Source organism: Ailuropoda melanoleuca, chromosome 8, assembly GCF_002007445.2.
Source record: "Ailuropoda melanoleuca isolate Jingjing chromosome 8, ASM200744v2, whole genome shotgun sequence".
Lineage (NCBI taxonomy): Eukaryota > Metazoa > Chordata > Mammalia > Carnivora > Ursidae > Ailuropoda > Ailuropoda melanoleuca.
The window spans coordinates 46,416,306-46,429,969 of NC_048225.1; the positions used below are offsets into that span (position 1 = coordinate 46,416,306).

Genomic DNA, 13,664 nt, shown 5'->3' on the forward strand with positions numbered 1-13,664 from the left:
AAAAGGTATCCAAATCGGCAAAGAAGAAGTCAAAATGTCTCTCTTCGCAGATGACATGATACTCTATATGGAAAACCCAAAAGAATCCACTCCCAAACTATTAGAAGTTATAGAGCAATTCAGTAATGTGGCGGGATACTGGCTTCCCCAGAGCTGAGCTTGCTCATTTTTAAACTTAAATCTTGGGGGCGCCTGGGTGGCTCAGTCGTTAAGCATCTGCCTTTGGCTCAGGGCGTGGTCCCAGCATTCTGAGATCGAGCCCCACATCAGGCTTCTCCAATGGGAGCCTGCTTCTTTGTCTCCCACTCCCCCTGCTTGTGTTCCCTCTCTCGTTGGCTGTCTCTCTCTGGCAAATAAATGTATAAACAAAATATTTAAAAAAAAAAAAAAAGAAGGGGGAATGAAGCATGAAAGACTATGGACTCTGAGAAACAAACTGAGGGCTTCAGAGAGGAAGGGGGTGGGGGAATGGGATAGACCGGTGATGGGTAGTAAGGAGGGCACATATTGCATGGTGCACTGGGTGTGATACGCAACTAATGAATCATCGAACTTTACATCAGAAACCAGGGATGTACTGTATGGTGACTAACATAATATAATAAAAAAAATAAAGAAAAAAAAGAAAATGCAAATCAAAATACAAATTAAGCCTTTTCATACTTAACTGGCAAATATTTTAAAGTCTGAGAATACTGAATATCGTTCCTCTAAATTCCCACCAAACATTGCTGATGAGAGTATAAACTTCTACAACTAGTCTGATGAAGAATCTAACAATCCCTATGTACACTGAAGATGTGCATATCCCGCCAATCAAACCCTAAAGTAGAACTGCACACCTTTTTACCCAAGCAGAGCTCTTAACTCTCAGTCTTCAGAGAAGATAGGCAGTACCTCAAGAAGCCACACCCAACAATCCCAGTGTGCCATACAAATACTGTCTACGTGGACTATGTGTGAAGGTAGTGAAGCATTTCTCTAAAGACTCTTGTACATGTACTTACAGAGGCATGTTCAAGAATATTCATGACCACACTCGCTGTAATAGTGAAAAACAATCTAACTATCAAATTGGAAAATGGATAAACAATGGTTTTCATAAAATGCAATACTAAATGAACAAAAAGAATAAACTAGGATACTTCCATCAGCCTAATAAATCTCAAAAACATAGTATTTTGTGGAAAAAAGCAAGGAATAGAAGAATGCATACTGTTTTAAATGCCATTTTCCTAAGATTTTAAAAGAAGTTTCCAGGACTGCTAGCTGTCCACTAAAATGTTCTTCCTTCAATAGTAAGAGAGTTGCAGCTGAGGTGAGTCTTCTCAGCTAGGTACTGAATCCTCCAGGCTTCCTCACAGCTAGTGTGCCCATGTGACTAAACTTTTGCCAATGGAATGTTGCCAAAAGTGATGAATACAAATTAGACCTTGAAAATCTCTGGTCCTAACCTTATAGTCTTGCTTCCTCCCCACCTCCTGCTAAATTAAATTCAATTCCCTACAAGCAGAGAGAGCTAGTTGGGAAGAAAACCAGTTATTGAATGACTGTACAGCACAAATTCACTCTTCAACCTGGGCTGTCATAAATCCTTAAGCTGCTGAATTTTAAGATTTCTTAGAACATGTTAGTCTATTACTCTAAAAACACACAATAGTGCATATTTTGGGGGCGTACATACACACTAAATATAAAACCTATAGGATGGAATTATAAATCTAAAACAATGGTTACCTCTAAGAATTAAAAAAAAAGAATAATAGAGACAGAACCAAGAAGCTTTTAAATGTATAGCACTTTATCCTTAAATAAATGTCATAAAAAATGTTCATTACATTAATCTCTATATGTTTCTGCCTAAAATATTTCATAATAAAGAAGAGAAAATGAATGTGTGGACAATTATAAGTAGCATATTTAAACATAACATTTGGGGGCGCCTGGGTGGCACAGCAGTTAAGCGTCTGCCTTCAGCTCAGGGCGTGATCCTGGCGTTATGGGATCGAGCCCCACATCAGGCTCCTCTGCTGTGAGCCTGCTTCTTCCTCTCCCACTCCCCCTGCTTGTGTTCCCTCTCTCGCTGGCTGTCTCTATCTCTGTCGAATAAATAAATAAAATCTTTAAAAAAAAATAAAAATTAAAAAAAAATAAACATAACATTTGCCTTATAACTTCTTTTTTTCCTACTTATTAAATGCTAAATAAAACATTTCAGGTTTATTACTTACTTTCCTGATCTTTCAGATCACTTCCTTCATACTCAGTCCCTTGGATAAACTGCAAAATGTTCTGCTTAAAGAACCTCTGGGCCAGATCCAATACATTTTCTCCATTATCATTGAAGGCTTTTAAAGCTTGTGTTGTACTGTTCATTCTACTGAGGAGGAATTTAAAGCAGTAAAGGTGACCTTCCATGGCTGCTAAGTGAACTATAGGAGAAAGAGAAAAAAATTAATTTGTAAATTGACTTTAAAATAACTTGAAAAAGAAATAACAACATTGGCTCTTATCCTCACAGGGAGATGACTGTCCCTTCATCTGTAACAGGGACATACTCTGAGCAAGATAACACATTTTTTTCCAACCCCCAAGTCCTTACTCAGCCTTCTAGTCATGCCAAAGCAACAGACGAAATGATTAAAGAGTTAACACATACTGTGAATGTACAGACACCAGATGAGAGATACCAAAGAGCAGGCCCCAGGATATTTTCTTGAAAAGTGAAATCACAATTATGCCGCTTATAATTACATGAGAAAATACTTGCTATGTAAGACTAATGATAGGTAAACTTATTTTAATGTTTTGGAAAAAAGTGGGAAAAATAAACCAAAATAGTCACTATGCAATTATGAATGTTATTTTTATCATTATGTATTTTGTCACCTTTTCACAGACATTAATTATTTTTATTAAAAACAGACTGGATCAAAACTGCAGACAAAGCACACATACTACCTCACCATTTCTATTCTCAATCCTTGAAAATAACAGAAAAGATATTTTTTGAAGCCAAAAAAGACTGGAAAAACAAATGAGAACACCAAGAACAAACAACAAATGTTACGGAACCCCTGAAAGAAAACATACTGAATCAGACTGAAGGAGAGCCACAAGCCAAAATCTGCAAAAAATAGGAATGGTTCTGGGGTATTACAAGCTTAGAGGCAGTGATTACAATGGGAGGCTTTACATCTCTGGAGAAGTGATTACTTGGGAAACAACCCAATAAATATATAAACCTTGCCACTGGAGAAATAGGGCAGTGCCTAAGTGACCGGTGTAAAGCAGGAGAAACAAGATGTAACAAAACCCAAAGATAAGCTGATGGCACATGCCACTCTACACTTTCTCAACTGAACCTAAAAAAAACCAAAAAACTCCCCATAAAACCTGAGACTCCTCTAACAGCTCATTCATCATACATACACCTACATCTTTTATAGGCATTGGGAACTTAACATCAAAAACTCAACTTCTCTGGAAAGAACTCAAATACATGGAGGCTAAAGAGCATCCTACTAAAGAATGAACGGGTCAACCAGGAAATTAAAGAATAATCTACAAAATTCATGGAAACAAATGAAAATGAAAACACAACTGCTCAAAATCTTTGGGATGCAGCAAAGGCGGTCCTAAGAGGAATGTATATAGCAATACAAGCCTTTCTCAAGAAACAAGAAAGTTCTCAAATATACAACCTAACCCTACACCTAAAGGAGCTGGAGACAGGACAGCAAATAAAGCCTAAACCCAGCAGGAGAAGAGAAATAATAAAGACCAGAGCAGAAATCAATGAAATACAAACCAAAAGAACAGTAGAACAAATTAACAAAACTAGGACTTGGCTCTTTGAAAGAATCACAAGATTGACAAACCCCTGGCCAGACTTATCAAAAAGAAAACAGAAAGGACCCAAACAAATAAAATCATGAATGAAAGAGGAGAGATCACAACAAACACCAAAGAAATACAAACAGATTTAAGAATATATTATGAGCAACTATACACCAACAAATTAGACAATCTGGAAGAAAGGGATGCATTCCTAGAGATGTATAAACTACCAAAACCAAAGCAGGAAGAAATAGAAAACCTGAACAGACCCATAACCAGCAAGGAAATTAAAGCAGTAATCAAATATCTCCCAATAAACAAGAGTCCGGGGCCAGACGGCTTCCCAGGGGAATTCTACCAAACATTTAAAGAAGAATTAATACCTATTCTTCTGAAACTCTTACAAAAAATAGAAGGAAAACTTCCAAACTCATTTTATGAGGCCAGCATTACCTTGATCCCAAAACCAGACAAAGACACCACCAAAAAAGAGAATTATAGGCCAATATCCCTGATGAACATGGATGCAAAAATTCTCACCAAAACACTAGCCAATAGGAGCGAACAGTACATTAAAAGGATTATTCACCACGACCAAGTGGAATTTATTCCTGAGCTGCAAGGTTAGTTCAACATCTGCAAATCAATCATTGTGATACACTACATTAATAAAAGAAAGGACAAGAACCATATGATACTCTCAATAGATGCAAAAAAGCATTTGACAAAGTACAGCATCCTTTCTTTATTAAAACTCTTCACAGTGTAGGGATAGAGGGTACATACCTCAATAGCATAAAAGCCATCTATGAAAAACCCACAGCGAATATCATTCTCAATGGGAAAAAACTGAAAGCTTTTCCCCTAAGGTCAGGAACATGGCAGGGATGTCCACTATCACCACTGCTATTCAATATAATACTAGAAGTCCTAGCCTCAGCAATCGGACAATGAAAAGAAATAAAAGGCATCTGAATTGGCAAAGAAGAATTCGAACTCTCACTCTGCAGATGATATGATACTTTATGTAGAAAACCCAAAAGACTCCACCCCAAAACTGCTAGAACTCATACAGGAATTCGGTAAAGTGGCAGGATATAAAATCAATGCAAAGAAATTAGTTGCATTTCTATATACCAACAACAAGACAGAAGAAAGAGAAATTAAGAAGTTGATACCATTTACAATTGCATCCAAAACCATAAGATACCTAGGAATAAATCTAACCAAAGAGACAAAGAATCTGTACTCAGAAAACTATAGAATACTCATGAAAGAAATTGAGGAAGACACAAAGAAATGGAAAAACGTTCCATGCTCATGGATTGGAAGAACAAATACTGTGAAAATGTCTATGCTACCTAGAGCAATCTACACATTTAATGCAATCCCTACCAAAATACCATCCACTTTTTTCACAGAAATGGAACAAATAATCCTAAAATCTGTATGGAACAAGAAAAGACCCCAAATATCCAGAGGAATGTTGAAAATGAAAAGGAAAGCTGGTGACACCACAATTCTGGACTTCAAGCTCTATTACAAAGCTGTAATTATCAAGACAGTATGGTACTGGCACAAAAACAGACACATAGATCAATGGAACAGAATAGAGAGCCCAGAAATGGACCCTCAACTCTATGGTCAATTAATCTTTGACAAAGCAGGAAAGAATGTTCAATGGAAAAATGACACTCTCTTCAACAAATGGTACTGGGAAAATTGGACAACCACATGCAGGAGAATGAATCTGAACCATTTCCTTACACCATACACAAAAACAGACTCCAAATGGATTTAAGACCTAAATGTGAGACAGGAATCCATCAAAATCCTTAAGGAGAACACAGGCAGCAACCTCTTCCTAAACACATCACCAAATGCAAGGGAAGCAAGGGCAAAAATGAACTATTGGGACTTCATCAAGATAAAAAGCTTTTACACAGTAAAGGAAATAGTCAACAAAACCAAAAGACAACTGACAGAATGGGAGAAGATATTTGCAAATGACATATTAGATAAAGGACTAGTATCCAAAATCTATAAAGAACTTATCAAACTCAACCCTCAAAGAACAAATAATCCAATCAAGAAATGGGCAGAAGACATAAACAGACATTTCTGCAAAGAAGACATCCAAATGGCCAACAGACACATGAAAAAGTGTTCAACATCACTTGGCATCAGGGAAATACAAATCAAAACTACAATGAGATACCACCTCACACCAATCACAATGGCTAAAATTAACAAGTCAGGAAACAACAGATTTTGGTGAGGATGCAGAGAAAGTGGAACCCTCCTACACTGTTGGTGGGAATGCAAGCTGGTGTAGGCAATCTGGAAAACAGTATGGAGGTTCCTCAAAAAGTTGAAAATAGAGCTACCCTATGACCCAACAATTGCACTACTGGGTATTACCCCAAAGATAAAAATGTAGTGATCCAAAGGGGCATGTGCACNCATTTCTGCAAAGAAGACATCCAAATGGCCAACAGACACATGAAAAAGTGTTCAACATCACTTGGCATCAGGGAAATACAAATCAAAACTACAATGAGATACCACCTCACACCAATCACAATGGCTAAAATTAACAAGTCAGGAAACAACAGATTTTGGTGAGGATGCAGAGAAAGTGGAACCCTCCTACACTGTTGGTGGGAATGCAAGCTGGTGTAGGCAATCTGGAAAACAGTATGGAGGTTCCTCAAAAAGTTGAAAATAGAGCTACCCTATGACCCAACAATTGCACTACTGGGTATTACCCCAAAGATAAAAATGTAGTGATCCAAAGGGGCATGTGCACCCCCAATGTTTATAGCAGCAATGTCCACAATAGCCAAACTATGGAAAGAGCCCAGATGTCCATCGACAGATGAATGGATAAAGAAGATGTGATATATATATACAATGGAAAATTATGCAGCCATCNTGGGGTTCTCTCTCTCTCCCCTACACCCCACCCCTCCCTCTCTCCAATAAATAAATAAATCACGGGCACCTGGGTGGCACAGTCCACTGAGCATCAGCCTCTTCGTTTCAGCTCAGGTCGTGATCTCAGGGTTGTGGGATCGAGCCCCACATGCGGCGGCATGTTCAGCAAAGAGTCTGCTTGGGATTCCCATTCCCTGTCCCTCTGCCCCTCCCACTCATGCTCTCTCCCTAAAATAAATAAATAAATCTTTAAAAATAAATTTAAAAATCTTCAAAAAAAGGGGAACTTAACTAGTCATTTTACTGGTCACAGGCTTCTGACCATTAAAATGTAAGGGATGGATTCAAATGATCCAATCATATCCTTGAAAGCATAAAGAGTTAATAAAAAAAAGATACATAATAGGCCCTTCACTTTTTCTCTAACTACAGAAACAGCAACTCTTACCATAATGTCTTCGATATAGGTAGTTCTTTTCTTATAGTTATTTTTTACAACCACTGGATAATATTAAAAATAAGTATCACAACGAATGAAATTTCTGGAGATAGGGGTACCCGGGTGGCTCAGAGAGTTAAGCATCTGCCTTAGGCTCAGGTCATGATCTCAGGGTCCTGGAATCAAGTCCCACATCAGGCTCCCTGCTCAGTAGGAAATCTGCTTCTCCCTCTCCCCCTGCACCCTGTACTCATGTGTGCACTCACTCTCTCTCTTTCTCAAATAAATAAATAAAATCTTCAAAAAAGAAAAAAAAGAAAGAAATTTCCAGAGATAAAAATCACTTTCTAAATTAGTGTATGAAATAAGTTATAAAACAAATAGGTAAATGCACAGAAATTCTGAAAGATTTACAATCACTGGTTGAAATGTGTTTGGAAGCTTCAGAATCTTCCCAGTTAAACTCTGAACTGACATGAGGAACCCATAGCCTCTGAAATACTTGTTACTGCTAAACTGGGTTTTTTTGAAGCTTTATTTAAATTATTGCTCCTATGTTTAAAGACGGAAAAGCTAAAGAAAGAGATCAAATTAGTTCCCCCAAGGTCATATAAGGGATTTAAAAAGTCAGGAAGAGAGAACTAGGCTACCAAATGCTATTCCCTGTATATGATTACACATTCTCACATATTAACAGGAATCTCTCACCACTCCACTGCGGAGCATTATTTGTAAAGTGAAAGAACGTCCATGTGTTGCAGCAAGATGTAAAGGAGTGCATCCACAATCATCTTGAGCTGCCAGATTTGCCCCATTGATTATGAGAGCCTAAAAATCGAGAAATAACAGTGAGTGTACATAAATACATATGTTAAATCATAAATGCAGATGTATAATAGGCAAGCAATTTATTCAATCTAGAGCTACATTATTATATAAGTTCTTATACATGTGCCACAGACAAAATATGAGAAATTCTTAGCTAATTCTAAGAAAATGCTTGAGATCCTTTTTAACCTTGCCTAGGAGATATTTATAATGCCTTATTTCACATTCTAATTTGAGCATGTACATACAATTTATCAGGCACGCTTTTCAGAAACAGAGATTAATAACCACTAAGTTAAATACTTTAATGTTAAGCTAATAAACTGAAAAGTAAACTGTCACTATTTCAAAAACAGAATCTTCTATTGGCTGGGTTTTGAATATACTGTAGGAGAATTTCATTATTAAAGTCACTAGTTCTAGCTCCAAATCAATTTCTAACTACATCTGAGGAGATTCCATCTGAATTTACAACTGGCCTGGTTTCTGTATAAGGCTTATATCATATACACAGCACACCCCTCTATATAATATACCCAGTAATCTGTTTAAGGAGGGCACGTGTTGTGATGAGCACTGGGTGTCATACGCAACTACTGAATCATTGAACACTACGTCAAAAACTAATGATGTACTACACAGTAGCTAACTGAACATAATAAAAAAACCCACAAACTATTAGTTAATATTTTTTAGTTTTACTCCCTCAGACCTTCTTTTTTAACCAGCCTGTATTTACAAGTATCTTCACAAAAAACTCAGTCATAATTCATATCAAAAGCTTTAAGAATAGTCTCCATAATTAACAAACTAGTCAATAATCATCACAAACCACATATTGAGTATTTACTATATTTTAAAAATCACTACAAGGAATATGAAAACATGTCAAATTAGGGAATTAGGATATATGTAGAGACAATGATAATCAATTATATAAAACAGTCCTTCATAAGCAACAACTACACAGTATAGTGCCAAAAAAGTACCACAAATTCTCTGAGAATGAAAAGATCCCTTTGAGGAAGACAAGGACAATCAGAGCCATGGGAATGGTTTGATCTAATGCTTAGAGGAAGGAAAGCATCAAGTAAAACTTCATTTGACCCTGATATCCCCTGAAGTAACTATTTTATTTTCTCTTTCACTGCCTGCTTCTCAAATTACTACCTCAATGCCTCAACTTCAAATTGACCTGCAAACAAGGTGCCATCCCTACCACTGCACGGAAATACAGCAAATCTCACCTTGTAGTGAGCTCTCAAGTCCAATGGCATTTCCTTAGTTTCATCACATAACTCTGACACTCGGCCTAATCCTTCTTCCCTCATTTGCACAGCCAAATGCATCCTGGCTCCCCTATCTCTGACTTCCTCCTCTGAATTATTTACTCATTTCTCTGCTTCCTACCATCACTACTAGTAACATTCCTCAACATTTACTCTCCAATAGTCTATTCTCTTCTCTATACTTTATTACTCCTGAAATCTTTGTCTCTAGCACCCCTTTCAACTGCCTGGACCTTCTGCACCCAAATGACCTACAAGCCCCATAAACAACATGTGCCAAATTGAATTCAACATTTTTGCTCCCACATCTCCCCTGCCTTTCAGATTTCCCTGTCATGTTGTCACCCGTATCTGCCATTCTGCCTCAAAACTTTAAAATTTTCACTCTACTCTGTCAACGCCTGCTTTGCAAGATGTCTTCAATCGTTTTCTTTCTTTCCCACTGCCACCACCTGACTTCTCCCTCTGTGGGTAGTGATGACACCAAAAGTCTTCTGTGGGTAGTGATGACACCAAAAGTCTTTAACTGGTCTTCTTGCCTCCAAACTATCTTCTCATCCTAGGTAATCCCAGATACATCTTTTTAGAATAATTTCCTGAAATACTGCTTTCATTACTTCATTCCTCTGTTAATGTCCATATGCATGTGTATGTATGCATAAGTATATATGTGTGTTACATGTATGTGTAAGAGTATATATTAGTATGCGTATAAAAACTCTTATACAAATGAATCTTTATTCTACTTCTAAGACATTTTACATACCTGGCTATCCAAACTTAATTCATAACTGTATACAACAACAAAACATCTACCACTCAGTCAAATTCATATAATAGTTTATCCCCCGAACACACCTAATTTTTCCAATTCAAGTACTTCACATAGAATTGCAGCATAGAAATTAATAGAATAAAATCTAGGTTCAAATCCTGGTTTTGTCACTTACTTAGGCAAGGTACTTAACTCTCTGAATCTGATTCTTTAGCTATAAAAAGGGGAACTCATAAGATGGTTGTATTAAATGAAGTGATGTATGGGAAACTGTAATTCACACATAAAAAATGATAATCATTTTTCGTTGCTCCTTACCTTTCTGAAATCCACCTGTTCCTTTCAGCTTAGTTGAAGTTTTATTGCCTCCATTAATGATTTCTCTATATCCTTCTAATCATTAGAACCGTAATCATAGACTGTACTTTGTATTGTTTTGTAACTCACTGAGTAGAGAGCCTGTCATCCCAAATAGAATTTCAGGCTTCTTAGAGGCAGGAACTGTTTGCTTATACAATTTTGTATTCCTCCAAATTCCAGTCTATTTCAGTACATCGATTATATCAAGTTAATCTAATAAGCTAGATCCTGTACATATTAATGTGTAACTCTGGCCAGGAAATACATTAAATAAGAAATTTTAGGTATGACAAGCTATTAAGGAAATAATCTTGTCTGCGACATCCCTTTAAAACAACCCATCAGATAGCCAATTACTTCAAAGATAAAAGGATCCCCAGTCTTACACAAGCTGTATTTGGTACCAAATATCTGAGTCACAGAATTCAGTAAGTACTTGTTTAGGACAAAGAACTAAATCTATGGGCCAAATTATTAGAATAAAAGGAATAGCCCAACTAAACTATGCTAAAGTTATTAAATGTATTGACTTTTTAAAAGTAACCAAAGTTATTCTTACCTGCATACAAGCATCCTGACCTCTGATTGCAGCTATGTGAGCTGCTGTCCAACCTCTCATGGTTACTTGTGTGATATCAGCTCCATGCCAGAGGAGCCAATGAAGACACTAAATTAAGAAAACAACCATAAGGCAGATTTTTTTTTAACATCTTTAGATCTTTGAAATTTAGTCTATCATCTTGAAATACCACAGCCTGGGAAACATCACAGGTAAATGAGGGGGCTAAGTTTAAGAAAAATAAAAGCACAAGAACAATGATATGGTAACCTCCACTTGGCCTTATTATTGGGTCAACAACAGGGAACAGTGGGAGCTGTGGCAACAACACGGAACAGTGGGAGTATTTCAGGAAGATAGCATTCCTTGTCCATAAGGAATAAATGCTACTTAATCCCAGCCAGTTGTTACTGTAAGTGAAATGCTGATCCAAATCTTATATTTCACCCATACTGTATAAGCCAAACAAAACACATCTGTGAGTCAAATTCACTCAATGCCTGCCAGTTTGCAACCTCTGCCACAGATCTTTAAATGGGCCCAGATGCTTCTGTATTGGAGCAAACACTGTTATTCTGATAATACTCTTTAAAAAAGAAAAAAGTGGCTTACAAAAAATGGGGGGAGAGTCAAATGCATCTTCATTTAATATCTTTTTTAATTAATGTAAATCTCAATACAGTACTAGAGGTCTGTGCCACAGATGGTGTTAGTGTCTTTATATGTTCAAGTTTGGAGATGCTATCTTCAAGAAGTTTCTTTTTCAGGGGCGCCTGGGTGGCACAGCGGTTGAGCGTCTGCCTTCGGCTCAGGGCGTGATCCCAGCGTTGTGAGATCAAGCCCCACATCAGGCTCCTCTGCTATGAGCCTGCTTCTTCCTCTCCCACTCCCCCTTCTTGTGTTCCCTCTCTCGCTGGCTGTCTCTTACTCTGTCAAATAAATAAATAAAATCTTTAAAAAATATATTAAAAAAAAAGTTTTTTTCAAAGAATTCATTGTATCATTGGGATATACTGTCACATCAGTCATACCCATATCATTGGTTGAAAGGCTTAACATTTAGGTATCATTGGGCCTGTCACAGAGATAAATGGCCAATAAAATACAAAGATTAAATAAAAGCTCAACATCAATACTAATCACAGTAAGTCACCCATTTATCAACAAATATTTATGGAGAGACTACTACATGCTAACACTGTTCAGTTACAGGAAAATAAACATTCACGTAACAAGTTTTCTATTTCTCCTGGGTAAATATGTAAGTAGGATTACTGGAACATAGGTAAGTACATGTTCAACTTTGTAAGAAACAGCCACACTGTTTTTCCAAAGTGGCTGTACCATTTTACATTTCCATTAGCAATGTATAAGAGTTGCAGTTGCTCCATATTCTTGCCAATATTGGTAGTATCATTTTTTGGTTTTGTTTTGCCATTCTAATAGGTGTGTATTGGCATCTGTGTTTTTAATATGCATTTCCTTAATGGCTAATGATATTGGACATCTTTTCATGTGTTCAATTGCCATCCACATGTCCTCTTGAAGTGTCAAAGTCATTTGCCCATTTTTTAATTGGGTTTTTTGTTTTCTTACTATGGAACTATCAGAGTTTCATATGTTCTGGCTACAAGTTCTTAGAGATATGATTTGCAAAGATTTTTCTCTTATGTTTTCTTCTAGAAGTTTTAGGAGGTTAAGTGTTACATTTGTTTATGATCTGTTTTGAGTACATTTTTACATAAAGTGCCAGATATATCATTTTGTCACATACGACTGTTCCATTATGTCAGTATCATTTAATGAAAACACTATCTGTTCTCCACTGGCTTTTTTTTTTTTTAAGGTTTTATCCATTCATTTGAGAGAGAGAGACAGAGCACAAGCAGGGAGGCAGAGGGAGAGGGAGAAGCAGACTTCCCACTGATCTGGGAGCCTCACATGGCGCTCAATCCCACAACCTGGAGATCACAACCTGAGCCAAAGGCAGACATTCAACCACCTGAGCCACCCAAGCACCCCTCCATTGGATTTCATTTGCATCTTTGTCAAAAATCAACTGATCGGGGGCACCTGGGTGGCTCAGTCGGTTAATCATCTGCCTTCAGCTCAGGTCATGATCTCGGGGTCCTGGGGTCAAGCCCCACGCCGGGATCCCTGTTCAGTGGAGAGTCTGTTTCTCTCTTTCCCTCTGCAGCCCCTGACTTGTGCTCTCTCTCTCAAATAAGTAAATAAAATCTTTTTTAAAAATCAACTGGTCAGGGGCACCTGGGTGGCTCAGTCGTTAAGCATCTGCCTTTGGCTCAGGGCGTGATCCCAGCATTCTGGAATCAAGCCCCATGTCAGGCTCATCCTCTGGGACCCTGCTTCTTCCTCTCCCACTCCCCCTGCTTGTGTTCCCCCTCTCACTGGCTGTCTCTCTGTCAAATAAATAAATAAAATCTTAAAAAACATCAACTGGTCAATCAGTAAGACTTCAGAAATGGCTAAGTGAGGAGCTTGGCAAATCCTCCCCAAGAAGCAGTGACAAAACTAGACAAAGTGGAGGCACCTCAGTGGCTCAGTCAGTTAAGCATCTGACTCCAGCTCAGGTCATACATGAACTCAGGGTCCTAGAATAGAGCCCCATGTCAGGCT

At 37.7% G+C, this 13,664-nt stretch overlaps 1 protein-coding gene across 1 annotated transcript in view; it reads right to left on the reverse strand.

Annotated features, from left to right (window-relative positions):
- Positions 1 to 13,664, reverse strand: part of ANKRD42 (ankyrin repeat domain 42) — a gene marked incomplete at its 5' end in the record, with an annotated part of 64,587 nt that overhangs the window by 40,176 nt on the left and 10,747 nt on the right. Inside the window, 4 exons of the mRNA XM_034667595.1 lie at positions 2,232 to 2,432; positions 6,945 to 7,005; positions 7,925 to 8,044; positions 11,028 to 11,135. Of these exons, the coding sequence (XP_034523486.1) occupies positions 2,232 to 2,432; positions 6,945 to 7,005; positions 7,925 to 8,044; positions 11,028 to 11,135 (490 nt within the window). The remainder of the gene's footprint in view (positions 1 to 2,231; positions 2,433 to 6,944; positions 7,006 to 7,924; positions 8,045 to 11,027; positions 11,136 to 13,664) is intronic.